This window comes from Coregonus lavaretus (assembly GCF_964263955.1).
Source record: "Coregonus lavaretus genome assembly, chromosome: 15".
NCBI classification, from domain to species: Eukaryota; Metazoa; Chordata; class Actinopteri; order Salmoniformes; family Salmonidae; genus Coregonus; species Coregonus lavaretus.
In genome coordinates, this window is record NC_140002.1 from 40,216,543 (window position 1) to 40,235,262 (window position 18,720).

General features: G+C 42.5%; 2 protein-coding genes across 2 annotated transcripts; both read left to right on the forward strand.

Moving 5' to 3' along the window:
- Window positions 1–6,579: 6,579 nt before the first annotated feature.
- Window positions 6,580–8,559, forward strand: LOC311142174 (uncharacterized protein; the record flags this gene model as incomplete). The annotated part of the gene is made up of 4 exons (XM_084177767.1): window positions 6,580–6,606; window positions 6,710–6,805; window positions 7,263–7,353; window positions 7,757–8,559. 4 exons carry the CDS (start codon window positions 6,580–6,582, stop codon window positions 8,557–8,559), a joined length of 1,017 nt encoding a protein of 338 aa, XP_084033893.1.
- Window positions 8,560–11,591: 3,032 nt separating this feature from the next.
- Window positions 11,592–16,327, forward strand: LOC311142210 (7SK snRNA methylphosphate capping enzyme-like). The gene is made up of 5 exons (XM_084177803.1): window positions 11,592–11,864; window positions 12,376–14,339; window positions 14,497–14,715; window positions 14,967–15,090; window positions 15,201–16,327. Exons 2-5 carry the CDS (start codon window positions 12,417–12,419, stop codon window positions 15,239–15,241), a joined length of 2,307 nt encoding a protein of 768 aa, XP_084033929.1. The 5' UTR covers window positions 11,592–11,864; window positions 12,376–12,416; the 3' UTR covers window positions 15,242–16,327.
- Window positions 16,328–18,720: the final 2,393 nt, after the last annotated feature.

The following is an 18,720-nucleotide window of genomic DNA, read 5'->3' on the forward strand; positions in this document are numbered from 1 at the left end:
ACCTATTGCATGTTCAGTCTTACCAGCCTGGTGCAGGTCTACAATTTTGTTTCTGGTGTCCTTTGACAGCTCTTTGGTCTTGGCCATAGTGGAGTTTGGAGTGTGACTGTTTGAGGTTGTGGACAGGTGTCTTTTATACTGATAACAAGTTCAAACAGGTGCCAGTAATACAGGTAACGAGTGGAGGACAGAGGAGCCTCTTAAAGAAGAAGTTACAGGTCTGTGAGAGCCAGAAATCTTGCTTGTTTGTAGGTGACCAAATACTTATTTTCCACCATAATTTGCAAATAAATTCATTAACAATCCTACAATGTGATTTTCTGGAGAAAAAAATTCTTAATTTGTCTGTCATAGTTGACGTGTACCTATGATGAAAATTACAGGCCTCTCTCATCTTTTTAAGTGGGAGAACTTGCACAATTGGTGGCTGACTAAATACTTTTTTCCGATGGATGTCAAAACAGCAAATCTACATGCTCCTATTGACTGTGAAGTGTACATGGAGCAACCAGAGGGTTTTGAAGTCAGGTCAGATACAGGTGAGCAACTAGTCTGCAAACTGAACAAGTCACTGTACGGCCTGAAACAGTCAGGAAGGAACTGGAACAAAATGTAGCATGATCACCTTAGTGAAAATGGTTTTACACAGAACCCAGCTGATCACTGTGTTTATAACAAACAAACTGCAACAGAAAGGATCATTTTGATAATTTGGGTCGATTATCTAATTATCGCTGCTAGTGATAGTGGCTCACTCACAAGTGTAAAATAAATGTTAAGTGAAAAATGTAAGATGAAAGATCTTGGGAGGCTTAGACATTTCCTAGGCATTGATTTTACACAAAGTGAAGGGAAAATAAAGATGAACCAAACAAGGTACATAACCAAGATACTGGAAAGGTTTGGTATGTCAGACTGTAAAACAAGGTCAACACCATGTGAACAAAAACGAAACTTTGATGGTGATGGTGAACCTATTGATTCAAAAAGGTATTGTGAAGTGATAGGCAGCTTGATATATGTGATGACATGTACAAGACCGGATATCAGTTGGATTGTCAGCAAGCTGTCACAATACCTATCAGAACCAAAAGAGCAACACTGGATAACAGCTAAACATGTGTTGAGGTACTTGAAGGGGACAATGAATCAGGAGTTGTGTTACAAAAAGGGGGTGGAAAAACTCAACCTCGTAGCATATAGTGATGCTGATTGGGCAGCAGATCAAAGTGACAGACGAAGCATAAAAGGGGATTGTTTTAGTTTAACTAAATGTGGACCTGTTATTTCATGGAGGTCTAAGAAGCAGCCAACAGAAGCTTTATCTACATGTGAAGCAGAGTACATGGCACTGGCTGCTACTACACAAGAAAGTTTGTACCTTGTACAGTTATTGGGCGAGATGGATAGTGAGTGCCAATATGCACCAGTAACAATCTTTGAAGATAACTAAGGTGCAATTGCTCTGTCAAAGAACCCAGTATGTCGTCAGAGATGTAAACATGTCGACATCAGATATCATTTCATTCGATCTGCACTCAGTGATGGCAAAATAAGTATTGAATATTGTCCAACGGCAATCATGGTTGCAGATGTTTTGACTAAACTTGTAACGAAGTTCAAAAATGAAAAATTATTGGGTTATATGTTTGGAATGTAAACTGACATTTGTGAGATGTATAACTGTAAGCTAAATATGTTGATAGTTAGGTTGAATACGACTTGTACAGTATAAGAGCAAGTGGGGGTGTTAACATATAGACTAATATGTTATTAAATTGTGTTCTTACACTGGTACAGTCATGCCCTATGAGAGATGTACAACTGCGCATGTGCGAAAATAAAAGAAAGGGCATTCCCGCGTTCTGGTTGAAACACCAACGATGAACATGTGTGTTTATTCCTCCGTTAAGTAAGCCGGTATTCCTGTCCTGAAGATGACAGCACCAACACCTCTCATCCCTATCGGGTAGCCAATCCGCACCACATGCCACACGCGTCTAGTAGGCAACAGATGAAATATTTGACACATGATTCAGAAGATTCAGATCCCTGATCAACAAAATAAAAATTATCAAATTAAATGAATTCAGTTAATGTATTTGTTTGGTAAGGGTCACAATCATAGGATGGATATAAAAGGGATAATGAAAGCTATAGGTTGAATCATGTAGCCACATAGATTGATTATTATTATTTTTTAACAGGTTTCTTACGCTGTAGGATCATGTGCTTGGGCACAAGCCATCACAGCCATAATATAACACCCGTGGGCACGTGTATGAAAGCTCTAACAAATGGCACGGGTATTGTAATTACAACAGAGGTGCTGGCAAGAGTCCACCAGTCTCCAGTGTGACACGGATTTACATATGAATAAAGTGACACCTCCACCTCTCAAACAGACAGGCACGCGCAATCCAATTGTCACAACACTTTATGCACAGACCCAACAAGCTTTTCTGACTAATTTATACAGACAAGCTGAGGATATTGCCTTCACATACGTAGCTAATTATGTGATGAATAATTGTATTCGGATTTAATTATATTTAACCTAGTGTTCATTTACATTTAGAGGGAAACGTGTGCTCTGGGAACCATCGCACCTTAAGTGGCGATACGTCTTCCCTAAATGATGTACAAATTCTAACAGGTAATAAACAATACATGCATGTGTCAATCCTAAACCTTTCCCAAGGGAAAGGGCTGAGCGACATTTTCCCAGACTGTCAAATCAGGGAAGAGCAAAGTGAATTTGGTCAACGTACTAAAGGCCTAACATAACAATTGAATGCGTTGAACCACCAGGAAGTGTTTTTGGGACCAATTCCATAGTGACCAATCCCTACAATGCACAAACATGCTTAATAATCTGGAACTAAAAAACAAAGACATATTAATTCATCTAAATTCAAGAGTTAGCCTATAATATTGCGGAAAAAACGAATATTGCAATTGTTCACAGAAATCGAATTTTGTGCATAGGGATCACCATTGATTTATCTCAAGTGTTCAAATCAAATCAAATCAAATCAAATTTTATTGGTCACATGCGCCGAATACAACAGGTGCAGACATTACAGTGAAATGCTTACTTACAGCCCTTAACCAACAGTGCATTTATTTTAAACAAAAAAGTAAGAATAAAACAACAACAAAAAAGTGTTGAGAAAAAAAGAGCAGAAGTAAAATAAAGTGACAGTAGGGAGGCTATATATACAGTAAAATAAAGTGACAGTAGGGAGGCTATATATACAGGGGGGTACCGTTGCAGAGTCAATGTGCGGGGGCACCGGCTAGTTGAGGTAGTTGAGGTAATATGTACATGTGGGTAGAGTTAAAGTGACTATGCATAAATACTTAACAGTTCACACTGCCCTCTCGCGCTGTCGCTAATGTAGCTATTCAGACTAGCCTACAGTAATATGTGTAGCCGCGGATATATTTGAGAGAAGTCTGGTAAGTGTAAAAACACTCTTTGTAGCTTGTGGATGAAAGGGACCTCATGGCACTGAGGCACGCGCTGTCATAACCACACCAACCCTGGCACGTGAAAGACAAATGGCATGCGTAGGCCTATTAACGAAGAGGTGTTGGTGAAAGTTGGCAACAGAGGTGTTTGGCGAGAGTCGACGACCATCAGTCTCCACCACACACGCAGCACAGCCACAAATGGTATTGTGCATTCCAATTGGCACAACATTTTACACACAGACTCGATAGCTTACGGTTTTCGATTTTGATAAATTCAGACAGGATGAATATTTACTATATGTAGGCTAACTCTGTGATAGGCTAACTCTGTGATAGGCTACATTTTGTATGTAGATTTAATAATATTGTAACGTTATGTTTACAAGAGGACAACGTGTACTGTGGGAACCGTCGCACCTCAGTAAGTGGCGACACTTGTCTTTTAAATTATGTAGCCTACAAATTCTAACAGGTAGGCTCATTAACAAATGTGTAAATCCTATAGTTTTTCCAAAGGGAAAGGGCTAAGGTACATTTGCCCAGTCTGTCACGTCAGGGAACAGCAAAGTGAATTTGGTCAATTGTCCTTAGAAAGTATGGGCCTGTCTCATTGCATTGAACCACATGTTGTAATCAGTTTAAAGCCTAAAGTACTGACACATTACATAAACTAAATTGCGCGAATGCTAACATATGGTTAAAATAGCATGTTTGTTAGCCATTTAATGATGTAACAGTATTGTAGAAATCTAATTTGTGTGCGCATTATTCAGATAAGTTGTTACACTAAACAAAGTGAGAAACAAATGCATAAACATCCAGGAAAAGTACTTACGATATTTTATCAGCATTTAGGTTTCTCTCATGCAGTTCACACTGCCCTATCCTTCTTTAGCCAAATAGGCTGCAGATCAAACGGACATCATGGCTCTCAGGCACGCGCTGTCATAACCACAACAACCCAGGCACGTGTGTGTGAAACACAACTTAAACTTTTGAGTTTGACATTAAATGTGACCGTCAGACCCAATACTGACATTCTGCGCAAAACTCAATATGTTATTCCAGCTATATGCTGAATGGATGTTCATTGAAAGGATTGTGTGATTGTGTCAAGGCATTTGATTCAAGGCTCAATGAATGAATGAATGAATGACATTTTATTTTCGTGTCAAATCGCCAATTGGCAACCCATCCCTTATGGGATTAATTGACACATAAACAAACATAACAATAATTCACTCTGGTAATTAAATGATCATTCTTCTTCCGGTGTTCTCTGCATTGCGCGTCGCATAAAGAGTGAAAAAAAATGTAAGGTAAAAATCAATGCATAATAGTAAATAAGGTTATCCAAACAATAATTACATCCCTAGAGCAGTAAAATAATATAAATACATACATACATACATACACACTGTATATATACTCATACATACATAACATATACAGATTGGGGTCGATGTTTGAGAACAAACACACCGTTATAGGCTATTAAACTCCTGAATGTATACATTATAACAGATGATAAACCACAACTCCTGCATTATCCCATGAGAGCGAGATTGGTGACATTTTCCTAGTGAGTCACCTCAGGCATGGATGGTCATTTTGTGCGAAATGTTCCCGGCATCGACACAAGCAAGCATCGACACAAAGCATCGACACAAACAATGAACATGATGTAACAGAATATCACCAATAAGGTATTTGACATTGCATCTTAGAACTTGACCTATCCTGTCTGGTCAGATTTGATGACCATTTCCTTTTAATAATTTTGATTCCTTTAATGTATTTTTTACATGTACTGTTCTGTCAAAGTTATTGTGTTTCACTTTTGTTTATAGCCTTCGCCCAGTGTATAATATATGTCCGTGGCAAAAAAATGCACCTCTGTCCAGACTTCCCACTTATGCATTTGTCATTTGTCCATTCACTGCTGCTGTTTACCCGAGGTCATGCACCTCCAAAGACCTTACCATAATAGATAAAACCACTATCCTCGATTCGCGTGCATGTCAAATTTGGATTTTGACTCAATTTCCCACTGCTCATTTGTGTATTTCGTGTTGATTAATAGCGCAATCTCACTTGGCCATGTGGGGCAGATGGTAGGCTACTGCACGCTCACACAAGGTGCGACTGTTGTCATGCATGCGTAAATTGGCACTTACATGGCATGTATACATCATAAAGACGAGTTTGTTCGAGTTGGTGTGATTGTGTTCATTCTGACACTTTTTCAGCAACAGTAGTTTTCTGTTCCCACGAGAAAACCAACGTTCCCAAGGCACACTTGTCTAAAAGGACAATTTGGCGCATACATATGAAGTACTGCTATGGATAGTCAAAAGGCCTCCTTGGATGCATTGAGTCTGGAGACACACCCACCAATCCCCAAAGACACATTTCGTACCAAATTGGTCCTATATTTATATAAAGCGATAACTGCTTTACTGGTCAATTGCGCCAATAATGGCATAAACGCATTGTTTTCAATGCCAAATAAAGGTCAGAGAAGGCTAACCCTGGCATTTACAACCCATTACACAATACTGTAAACATATGGCTGCCTCTTATGGGACATTTACAATTTTTGTAAAATAAAATGAAAAATAATGCACAAAATCACATAGCCTACTCTTCGACAGCCATATAGCTACATGTTAGGATTAAGATATGTGGCTATATTATGGACTTTACGGTCATTCTAAATGTTTATGCTATATTGTAAATAATATATTTTAGACCGTTACAAAGATGCACATTGATTTACTGAAATGAAGCTACTGTATCTTTGAACGTATAATCCATTTGGTGAGTATCAAGAAGGCATGCAACGTCATGAGAACGGTCGAGAACGTCATTGTCACCTTTCAACCAATGACAGTCGGTCTGCTTGACCTTATAAGTAGCTATGCGGCCTCATCTAGCTTCGTTGGTGAGTGTGGAGACTTCCTTTTCAGCTTCTTTGGCCGGATTGGATTAATTTATCGTTTTCTTTTTGGAAAAGTAGTCTTTATTCATATAGGCCTACTTCATCGAGGAATGTTGGAAGGATCAAACATGAATAATCGAGGAAAGTTGGAAGGATCAAACATGAATAATCGTAAAGCCTTAAAGAGGGTAAGGCCAGATCGTGCGTAAAACTAATGTTGAAAAAAGATTATCTATATTTATTTTGGATTTGGTTTTGTTGCAATAACTGATGATGATGATTATTTTCTAGGTTCTTAAACCGGTAATTGAAAAGAAGAGGCGTGATAGGATTAATCAACGGTTGGATGAGCTAAGGACTATACTGCTAAACAACACTTCTGACATGGTGAGTTGAGTTGACCACAGCTTTTCTAATTGCTGTCTGAAATCAGTTAATTGTGTGTCATTGTATTATCGAAAATATAGATCAGTTGTATTTCAATAATATACATTGTCAAGTTATTAATTACATTTCAAACAGCCCATACAACCACACGCAAACCAGACCCATGTGAATACTATGAAGAAATGCTGTTGCGCAAAACTTCGAGTTTTTACGCACGTATCCATCCATGACCTTAATTTAATGGAATTGAAAACGGAACTTGGTGTCTGTTAGGAACTTGATCTACACGTCAAAAATTGAATTTTTGCAATTCATATTTGTATTAAAAGTATTGTGTTTAACCATAAAATCATCACTTCCATACCAAAAAATCCTTCAAAAATAAAAATCGAAATATTGTGCTTAATGGTTGTTCGTAATGCAAAATATTCAGTAGGATTATTCTTCTCTCTCACAGCGGCTGAAAAATCCTAAATTGGAAAAAGCGGACATTTTAGAGTTGACTGTCGATTATATACAAAGAAAAGCAAATGGGAACAATAGCAAAGGTATCTATCAATCCTAAATGTTTATAGTTTGCCCGTGTGTGTGTTTCATTTAATTTATTTCAGAAATAGAAAGTGAAATATGCCCCAAACTGCTGATATAGAACATGTAATATTACTGTGAGTGCTAATAATTCTTTATTTGTCTCTCCCCAAAACCTCCTGATCTTCCCTTCCTATAACTTATCTACAAACACCTACACACCATTGGCTCTTGCTAATTGTTTTGGCTATTCTCCCACACATGTACATCCTGCTTCTTCATACTGTCCTCGCTCCATATTCATCTATCATGATCTTTTCTCATACTCTCATCTTCACATCACATGGATTCATCTCTTTCTGTCCTCTCTTCTCTTCCTAATGTTCTCCCTATACTGTCGGAATCACTATTGACCAACACTAGCCCTCACAGAAAATCCTGTGAAAGAGTCCTCTACTCCAGTGACTAGTGCTGTGAGTTCCAAAAGGACAGGCCCCATACATGAGCACACACAGCCCCCACCCAACCCCATCTACAGTGCAGGTTTCAGAGAGTGCATCTCCCGCCTGGGCAACGACATTGACAGCGTGGATCCCTCCCAGAGAGAGAGCTTTGTCCAGGAACTGAGGGACCACCTGGATGCCCACAGCGCCTGCCCTCTGGGGAGGGTGCAGAGCCAGACCTTTCCCCTGAACCTCCAGCCCTGGGGCCCTGGAGCAGAAGGAACATGCTTCCTGGGCAGAGTTCAGAACAGGAAGGACAGCACAGTGATGGGTCATCAACAAGCAGGCAGGGAGGCCACCTTCCCTAACATCAACACCTCTCTTTCCATCTATCCCAGCACCTTTGTACTCCACCAACCCTACCCTACCCAACACCTCTCGCACCCATACCCGTCTCCTCCTTACTCCCTCTCACCCCCACCCTCCCCCTGTTACTCAAACTCCTCGCCACCTTTCACCACTACCTCTCCATACCTCTCCATGCCCTGCCACTTCCCCTTCCCTCCTTCTCCCTCTGAACATCCATCAGATTCCTTGTCATCCTTGTCTTCTCACTCTACATCTCTGCTTGTGGTGCCTCTGGTACCAGCCCATCCTCCCCTGGTGTCCAGTCCCCCCACCCCTCTACGTCCCTCTGGCCCTGTGCCCGACGTCCCAACAAGGACTCTGAGGCGGTCACTGTTTCAGATCCAGCCCCAGGCAATATGGAGGCCCTGGCCCTGATATCCAGTGGAGGGTAAGTGAAATCCACCCAGGACATGTACAGGTCTCCACAATCTGTGTTCTGAGAGCATCTGGCCATCCAGATCATCACTGGACGCGTTCAGGACAACATTCATCTTTCCTATCAAGCAGCGCGTGGTGAGGGCCGGCTACATTAGAAAGATGTCAAGGACAATCAAACGTTTTCTGACAACCTGTCACTGTCACTTTAAAAGGCCTGTTAACAGACTGAAGAGTTCTCTGTTTTATGACGTTTTCTGAAGAGCTTACTGTGTAGACTGCCTGGACCTCCTCTTTGTTTTCTGGTCATGGACAATGGATTTTCTTCTTTTACAATCCTATACAGTTTTTCCCTGTATCAGATTCTTTCTTAAATTGTAAAACATTGTATATATATTTATATTTGATCATGTACAAAGTATTGTAATTAAACTCAGGAGAATAAAGTTCTTATTTTGCTAACTCACTTCATTTCCAACTTGACTCACTGCCTGTCAGTGCTAATGTGACCTACTCAGTGGAACATTTCAAATAATCTAAACTGAATGAATTTATTAGAAATGTAATCACTGTTAGGGCCTGTTTATCAAAATCATGATCATAACACTATTATGGTTTAAGTGTTAGTTATAACTGCTAGTTAGGCTATCAGCTAGTTAGGCTACCAGTGTGGTTGAGATATTTGTCATGGTTTAAGATTATGGCTCTATTGTAGTTGGCATTCATAATCTATGACTCCAATGAACAACCCTGGCCTATTGATTTTGGTTGTCAGTCCAGCTAAAGATATTAACTTCTTTAAATAAATCCCAAAACCAAGGGTCATGGAGCCAATATAATGAGTCAAGAGCAAAGTAATAAAATGCTCACTCAGAGGCTACGACAACATGTGTCTAGGCCAGCTGCGACTTAAATGTAGTGTAGTCTAAATAAATTAACCCGAGATTCAAATTTTATCAAAACAGTTTCTCTGGGCAATATGGTTAGAGATAACGAAACATAACTTCCTGGCATTTATAGTCTACAATAAACCATTTTACCACGGGAGAAAATCCTGGACATTGTTGCATAGCATTTATAGCTAATAAACCTTTTTACCAGGGGTACAGGAGAAAATCCTGGACATTGTTGGATAAAACACAAAAAATCACGATTTTACTATTCTTGCCGGCGAAAGAGGGAGTTTGATTAAGAAGAACCTCGGTGGGCCTATAGCTCATGAGGTGAACGGGCAAAAGTGGTGAGGGAGGAACGCCCTTCTCAAATCTAACAGTAATCTGCTCCGCTTGGTCATGTTGTCAACAAGGCAGAATGGTGCACCGTTCAGAAACGTAAAACCTCTCTTTTCCATAAAATGTGTCTGAATTTTCAAACTAGTTTTCGTTGGGAATGCAGATAAAGCGTTTTTATCAAAAAATAAATCAGTTTTGCATGTGAAAACACAGAATCCTATTCATTACTGCATGTGCTTAACCTATGTCACTTGTTTTGAGCTACGTCACTTTTGGTTTGAGCTGACTTCGCTGTCAGCCAGAGAAGGTCACCCGGGTCTTCACTCCTTATCACAGCCACAATTATGGCTAAACCCTGACTTTTTCAAAAATGTATCTTATTAAATCTGATTTAACCCTAATATTTTATTCATGCAGCAGACACTCTTACCCAGAGCAACTAGGGTTAAGTGCCTTCCTCAAGGGCACATCAACAGATTGTTCACCTAGTCAGCTCAGGGATTCAAACCAGCAACCTTTCAATTACTGGCCCGACACTCTTAACCGCTAGGCTACCTGCCGCCCTACATATCAGATATTCGTAAAATCATACATAAAAAAAAATAACATACAGATGTCTACTGCTCTAGCAGTAGGATATTCTAGCGGATAGTACTGACAGTCCGTTCACTGTGTGGCCCTGTAGTCCTGTACACAGCAATCTAAAGGCCATTATTATAATACTTCACACACTGTCCTGATAAGCAAAAAATTATGTGGTGTCACTGAGTTGGCACTAAAGCGTGTGTGTGTCTCTCACTCTCAGGCATTGGACAGCATGGTGAAGGTGAAGCTCTGTTGCAGGATCTGAGGGATGTGCTTGGGATGTGCTTGGGATGTGATGTGCTTAACCACACTGCTAAACTTATACCTAACCCTAACCTTAAAGGAGCAATCTGCAGTTGCTACATCCATTTTGGACTTGATTCTTGAAGAATATAACTTATAAATGCCTCATGAGCTTAGTTCAACTGTTGTACCCCATCAGAACCCAAAATATAAGCTTGTTTTACTCCAATTCTGATTGCTGCTTTAAATTATGACCAAAAAGTATATTTTTGTTTACATTAATTTTTATGGTATAGACTAGGCTGTGGTAACTAGTGACAACCGGGCACCTAGCTCACGCCCGGGAGGCATCCCGGTTCCAAATCGAATGCAATCCCTAATCACCCAGTACAAACTCCTCCCATCGAGGCACAAAAGTAATAAACCCCGCCCATTTCTACAATTTATCTTCTTAAAATCTGATTGTAAACCTAACCTAAACCCTAACCTTAACCACACTGCTAACATTATGCCTAACCCTAACCTTAAATTTAGACCAAAAAGCACATTTTTGTTTCATGAATTTTAGCCAATTTCGACTTTGTGGCTGTGGTAACTAGTGGAAATCATGAGAGGGGGTGGGAGCGTTGTAATCTGTTGTTTTGTCTTGCCTCTACAACAATACGTTGATGTAAAATGTGTGAACTAAATTGTGCTTATTGGCCGTATACAGATTTACAATCCATTTTTAAATAGGTAATTTCCCCAAATGGCGGGGAATAACAAATTACATTTCAGACAGGCAAATTATGGGATACCTATTTGTGTGCAAAACTAGGTCGACGTGAATTGCCCAACCCATGCACGTCTGTAATTGGTCAATTTTAGGACGACTGCCTAAAAGACGTAACCTCATTGGTTCTGAGGCCTGTCTGTCTAAGAGTGTAGCCTCTTACCGAAGGATAAAACAACCCTTTGAACCTTCCAACCTGCGTGAGTTGAGTTGTTGAGCTATAAGTTAGTAACCGGAGTTTGTTGTGTACAGCGAGCTCACAATCATACTACATTTCATACAGAACAACCGCACTGGTTGTTTTAGGAATTTTGGAGAGGCATGTCTCCCAAACATAATGTATTTATTTCACCAGTGTAAATAATATTAGCGAACAACCAAGCTATCAACGAAGCTGATGCTGCGGGGGACGTCAGTAACTCGGGAGGGAGTGTGGCAGTGACAGTTCAGCTTCACGAGAAGGCGGGGGAACGGTGAGTTGAGACTGTTGTGTTGTTGTTGATAAACATACAGTTGCCTCATCCTGTAGCTAGACGGCTAGTTTATATATTATTGCATTTTACTTAGTCACATTTATTCATGAACGCAAAGAGGTGGATTCGTGGGAAATATCGGCATTCATTGCTAGTTAACAGTATTGAAGCGGGTTCAAGCGCAGCATCAGGCATTGAGGAGGTGGGTTCAATTTCTTCATTGTAGACGTTCACTCAACGTTTACCTCCAATAACTTCTACTAGCCTATATCCAGTGACATGCATGCATTTTGGGGACTTAGTATAGAATACCATGCAGGCACAAATCAAGTTACTTTCAGTAGATGGCTAGTTTTATAAGTTGTCAAATTTGGAATAAATGCTTTAAATAGCCAGGAAAGCAGAAACTGAGAACAATTGCAAAATTGTCCAGTTTAATAAATTGATAAATCTTATGATTTATCAATTTCAGAGATCATTGTTTTAATCATTTTTGTTGGTGTGTTTTCAGAATGGTGGTCCCATGTCAGCACCAAAAATATTGATTGGAAGATGATAAAGATGTCTGTTGATAAAGAGACTGTTCCAACCAGAAGTACGAAAGTGGACCCAGCGCCACCTCTGCCACCCCAGAAACTCTCAGAATGCACTGGAAGCTGCAACAATACCACCAAAGTGCCAGAGGTCACCCTGGCCAACCCAGACAGCACTGATGATGCTGCTACCTGCCCCATGCCAGACAGTGGGGCCCAAACCAAGCACAGCAGGTTGGCTGACCCCAACGACCAGACAGAGAGTGTTGGACAGGAGGCCATGGTGACTGAGCAGCACCTTAACCCAAAAAATGGCTTGCAGCAGCCCAAACAACACCAGCAGCAGCAGAAACTCTCAAAGCGTCGCAGCACAATGAATGCAGGGTTCAAGCATCCAGCAGGTAAGAGACGACGACGGGCCAACTCTGAGAGTGACTCAGTTCTGCCCACCAACTTCCTGCTGGGAGGAAACATCTTTGACCCACTGAACCTCAACAGTCTGTTGGACGAGGATGTGAACAGGGCCCTGAACGCTGAGACACCCAGGTCCTCCCCCCTGCCTGCCAAGAACCGTGACCCTGTAGAGATCCTCATTCCCAGGGACATCACTGACCCTCTCAACCTTAACAGCGGGATGGGAGGCAAGGGCCTCCTTGTGTCGACTTTTAAGAGTGGCGGCAGGAGGAGGCACCGCAACAGACACCACGGAGGAGGAGGTGGGGGGTCCTCAGTCTCCGGGTTGGACCTGTCAGATTCAGAAAGAAGTGGTGAAGTGACCAACACCACTGCTTCTTCTCTGTCTAACCTGGCATCTGCTAGCGCTGCGTCTGCCTCTGTTTTAGAAGCACCCAGTGTCCCAGCCATCTTGGACTCCCAGGGTGGTGATGGTAAAGAGATCAACCCCTCCAACTGCAGGGATGAGGCCACGCTCACTGTATCAGCCCCCCAGGCCCAGCCTCGAGCCCCAGAAGACTCCTCAGCAGCCACGTCCGGAGGCCCAAACCAGCTCACTAGCCGGCCACGCAAACGCAGACGCAACTCTGGTAAAACCGAGCCTCATATGGCCCAATCTACTCCTATGGCCAAGTCAGGGACAGAGGAGAAGGGCCGTGGAGCTGGGCCCGGGAGAAACGCACAGTCCTCCTTCCAAACCCCAGTGGTAGGTCCCAGGGGGTCCTCCCAGCTACCAGGGGGTCGGCAACAGCATCCCCACAACCAGCACAAACGACAACAGCACCAGGGCAACAAAAAGAAGTTCCAGTATGGGAACTACAACAAATACTATGGTTACCGCAACCCAGGCTGTTCTGAGGACCCGCGGTTCCATTGTCTGCGTCCGGAGTGGTTCCAGGGTAAGGCAGTGCTGGACCTGGGCTGCAACACGGGCCACCTGACTCTGTGTATTGCTAAGAAGTTGCGGCCCGCACGCATATTGGGGTTGGACATTGACGGGGGTCTGGTGCACGCGGCCCGCCAGAACATCAGACACTACCTGTCAGAGCTGCAGGCCCAGGAGGCCCGGCGAACCACAGGGGAGGAGGAGGAGACCAATGGGCCGGAAGAAGAGAAGGAGGAGAAGGCAAACAGACAGGAGGAGAGGAAGGAAGACGAGTCACACTCAGGCAAACAAACACACAAACGGGACAAACTGAATGAAAGAGAGCACAGCAGGGCTGAGAATGGAAAAGTTGAAAAGCAGGTGAGAAGAGACGGCGTCCCAGCGGAGGCAGCGGATGGTGTGGTGTTGACACGTCACGCAGAGAGAAGAGCTCAGGAGAGTGGGACTGAGGAGAAGGACTCTGGAGCCCCTGCTGTTGAACTGGTGACCAGCTCTTTCCCTGTCTCCTTACATATCTCCAGGGGGCCCATAGCAGCACCCCCACTCCCCGAAACACCCACCATACCTCCTGGCAACTTCCCCTCCAATGTCTCTTTTATCAAGGTAAGCTTCCTTTTCTTCTTTCTATTTGAATAATCATTATTCATTGTATTAAAGACGTAATTAATAATACTGTGTTGCCTCTACTTCTGCTTGACTCTCAGAGAGAAATATCACACATTGTTCAGAACTCATCCCCTCGCCTCTCTCTCCTCCTCAGGGGAACTATGTCCTGGAGAGTGATGTTCTGTTGCTGACCCAGCGGCCAGAGTATGACGTAATCCTGTGCTTCAGCGTTACCAAGTGGGTCCACCTGAACTGGGGAGATGGCGGCCTGAAGCGCCTCTTCCACAGAGTGTTCAGACACCTGCGTCCTGGAGGCATGTTCATCCTGGAGCCACAGCCCTGGATCACCTACGGCAAGAGGAAGAAACTCACGGTAAGAGAGGGGGGAGAGGATTGGGCAGTTTTGTAAGGACCACCAATTGTGTGATCTTTTACATTAGCTAATGCACATACAGTATTAGCCATAGTCATGATAGCCAAAACATGCCCAAACAAGAACTCAAACCTTTAGCAAGTAGCCTGTTTCTTTGCAAAATACATAATGAGGATGTGCAGCTGTGCTCAGCTCTGGGGCAATTCAGGACTCAAGATGACATAATGTCTCCCTCTTTCATACTGTTACAGGATAGCATCTTTAGGAATTACCACAGCATCCGCCTCAAACCAGAACAGTTCTCCACATATCTGACATCTGAGGTGGGATTCTCCAGCTACGAGTTGATCGGGACGCCTAACAGTTCGTCAAGAGGTAAGTCACTAGTCGATAGGTTACCGATATCCATCTGATTCTTTCTTTTGTCCTTTTCCAGTCTAGTATATTTTGTTTCTGAAACTAATAGATTTTAATGTTTTCCGCAGGTTTTCAGAGGCCAATCTACTTGTTTCATAAAGGAACATAATCTGCCTGGAAGTACATTGGGTGTGTTAAGTGACAGAAACCCAAACCACCATGAGACACCTTCATATCTTAATCTCCAGCCTGTAAGCATATCTCTCAACCCCAAGCAGACTCAGTCAGAGCTTTCTACATGCCTGTACATTGACGCTGTGTTGTTTTGAAGGTAAGGAGTCCAAAACATGACAATTGATTCTATAAAACGACAATCTGATGGCTTGTCTACCCACCAAACTCCACTCCAGATGATGAGAAGAGAAGCTTTGGGAAACTCAATCATGACTTTGGGTTTTTTGCTCCCCATGCACAGGCATTGTGTTCCATATTTTTTACTACTGTTTGTACTCTTGTTCAGTCAAGGACTGTATTTTTCAGTTGGTTCATCAATATATCCAGCATTTTAAGGAGAATGGACAGGCGAAACCCAATTTGAAGCCTTTACATAAAGGTTGGGGTCCAAATGGAACTCATGTAGGAACATTTCTCACACTTTTTATAGGATCAGTGTCTTCATTTTAACATAGGCCACAGAGGAACTCATTGAGGACAATCTGACTGACCAGGAAAAGCAGTTTGTTTGTGGATGAGTGTGGCCTGTCTTCAGTCTGCTCCTGGTCTGGATTGCATTCCTTCCTGATGTCCTACTTTGCGTCCAGGGACTGTTCCTGCCTCTTTGTATTGGTAGCTGATTCAAGAACAACTGTCAGTCAGGTGGAGTTGACTATGGTGAGAGGATGATCAATGTTTTTACTTTTGGCCATATAAGAATGATTTTATTTGATTGTACTCCTTTTCTGTTGATTACTGTTTTTCTTACTTTTTTCTTTCAATGGATTCTTGTCATGTGTTCAATATGATTAGTTGCTGCCAACTAATCATATGTAGCCTATACAGGACCTCAGTGGTTTGTACTCAGATTTGACTTTAATTGTTAATCCAGCTCACTTTAACCCAAATCAATTCATCATAATGTAATGTTGTTTACGCTTTGCTCAATTCTTACGCTTAATATTTTGTTTACTATCACCAGCAGATGGTCATATGCTGGTCTAGTTCTGATGTTTGTTAATAAACAAATCAATTGAAATGCAGTCTGTGCTCATTAGTCATTCCACAGAGGACTTCATCCACAGGCCCTGAAAGAGAGTGATTCTCCGTTTGGGCTGATCTGTGACCGACTAGCACCTCCCCCAGTAAGAGGGGAATGAGGCAACCTCAGAGTTACACACAAGGGAACCTTTTTCCCATACACACGCGCAGCAGACAGGGAATAGATGTGGGAAGGATGTGGTTCTGTAGTACAGGAGATGAACAGTAATGAATAGGCTGTACACAATTAGCATGAATACAATAGCACAGCAGGAGCACTGGTAAGGACTGTATAAATATAAAGGACTGAATAGATCAGGGCTAAATATACAAACAATTATCATTAACTACTACCAACAGTAAATAGTAAACACAAGTTACAACAACTCACTTCTGTACGCACTCCATCCCACAAGTCCACTCGGATGACTGAAGAGACACTGGCCTGCACAGTTGAAGAGCTGTCAGGTGTCCTTCCCCCTAACAGCGTGCCCTTTCGCAACCAATCAGGGCCCAGGTCAGAGAGTGTTTGAGAGGCTGGTTTATGGTACCCCTAGACCCCTCAAACGCAACTTTGGACCTCAAAGCCAGATCCACAAATGTCTTTCATTGTTCCCCTCGAATCAGGGACTGATTTAGTACTAGGACACCAGGTGGGTGGAATTAATGATCAGGTAGAACAGAAAACCAGCAGGCTCCGGACCTCGTAGGGTAAGAGTTGAACACCCCTGCCCTAGACTCTCAGGCTCTGGTCGTGGGGGATGGGGAGTGGAGTGTGCAGCTTGGAAGGGTTGTGAGATGCTGATAACAGTCACCCGCAGAGAATTCGTAACAGGCCCTATTAAGACAATCTGATTGAATACACTGTACATAAAGGTTTGATCAATTATACATTTGTACAAGTATTTTACTAGTCAAGCCCTGATATGGTCGAAGGAATCTTCGCTAGAGATTTGCTACAAATCTGTTGATACAACTCACTTCTCTATCTGTTGAATTTGCACTGATATGAGGGAATGAAGAATCAATAAATTGTCAATTATACAAAGTCCCTGATTTACATGCCATATCTGATAATCTGTTTTCTGGAAGTTTGGGCTTATAACTGCCAGGGAGTTTCTTGTTTCAATAAGGTTGCCTGAATCATGCATAGGAGAACCCTTTTTGGTTCCAGGGAGAACCATTTTGGGTTCCATGTAGAACCCTCTCTGGAAAGGGTTCTACCTGGAACTCAAAAGTGTTCTACTTGGAACTTAAAGAGTTTTTAAAGGGTTCTCCTATGGGCACAGCCGAAGAACCCTTTTAGGTTCTAGATAGCACCCTTTTTTTCTGAGTGTATGTATGTTCAAAGGGGCAATCTGCAGTTCAAACAATTACAAAGCGTTCACTTGCCACGTGTAACCACGCCAGCCCAGGACCTATACATCTGGCTTCTTCACTTGTGTGATTGTCTGAGACCAGCCACCTGGACAGCTGATGAAACTGTGGGTTTGCACAACCGAAGAACTTCTGCACAAACAGTCAGAAAACGTCTCAGGGAAGCTTATTGGCGTCCTCATCATCCTCACCAGGGTCTTGACCTGACTGCAGTTCAGCATCGTAACCGACTTCAGTGGGAAAATGCTCTCCATTGATGGCCACTGGCACGCTGGAGAAGTGTGCTCTTCACGGATGAATACCGGTTTCAACTGTACCGGGCAGATGCAAGAAAGCGTGTATGGTGTCCTGTGGGTGAGCGGTTTGCTGATGTCAACGTTGTGAACAGAGTGCCCCATGGTGGGAGTGGGGTTATGGTATGGGCAGGCATAATCTACGGACAACGAAAACAATTGCATTTTATCGATGGCAATTTGAATGCACAGAGATACCGTGACGAGATCCTGAGGCCCATTGTCGTGCCATTCATCCGCCGCCATCACCTCATGTTTCAGCATGATAATGCACGGCTCCAAGTCGCAAGGATCTGTACAGAATTCCTGTAATCTGAAAATGTCCCAGTTCTTACATGGCCTGCATACTCACCAGACATGTCAGCCGTTGAGAACGTTTGGGATGTTCTGGGTAGACGTGTACGACAGCGTGTTCCAGTTCCCGCCAATATCCAGCAACTTTGCACAGCCATTGAAAAGGAGTGGGACAGCATTTCACAATCAACAATCAACTGCCTGATCAACTCTATTTAAAGGAGATGTGTCGCACTGCATGAGGCAAATGGTGGTCACACCAGATACTGACAGTTTTTCTGATCCACGCCCCTACCTTTTTTTAAAGGTATCTGTGACCAACAGATACATATCTGTATTCTCAGTCATGTGAAATCCATAGATTAGGGCCTAATTAATTTATTTCAATTGACTGATTTCCTTATATGAACTGTAACTCAGTAAAACCTTT

Bases quoted from the DNA above. Each gene is read 5' to 3' on its own strand.
- LOC311142210 (XM_084177803.1), top strand. From the start codon at position 12,417: ATGATAAAGATGTCTGTTGATAAAGAGACTGTTCCAACCAGAAGTACG. The intron at 14,340-14,496 runs GTAAGCTTCCTT...TCTCCTCCTCAG, and splicing joins CCAATGTCTCTTTTATCAAG to GGGAACTATGTCCTGGAGAG. The intron at 15,091-15,200 runs GTAAGTCACTAG...TGTTTTCCGCAG, and splicing joins GCCTAACAGTTCGTCAAGAG to GTTTTCAGAGGCCAATCTAC.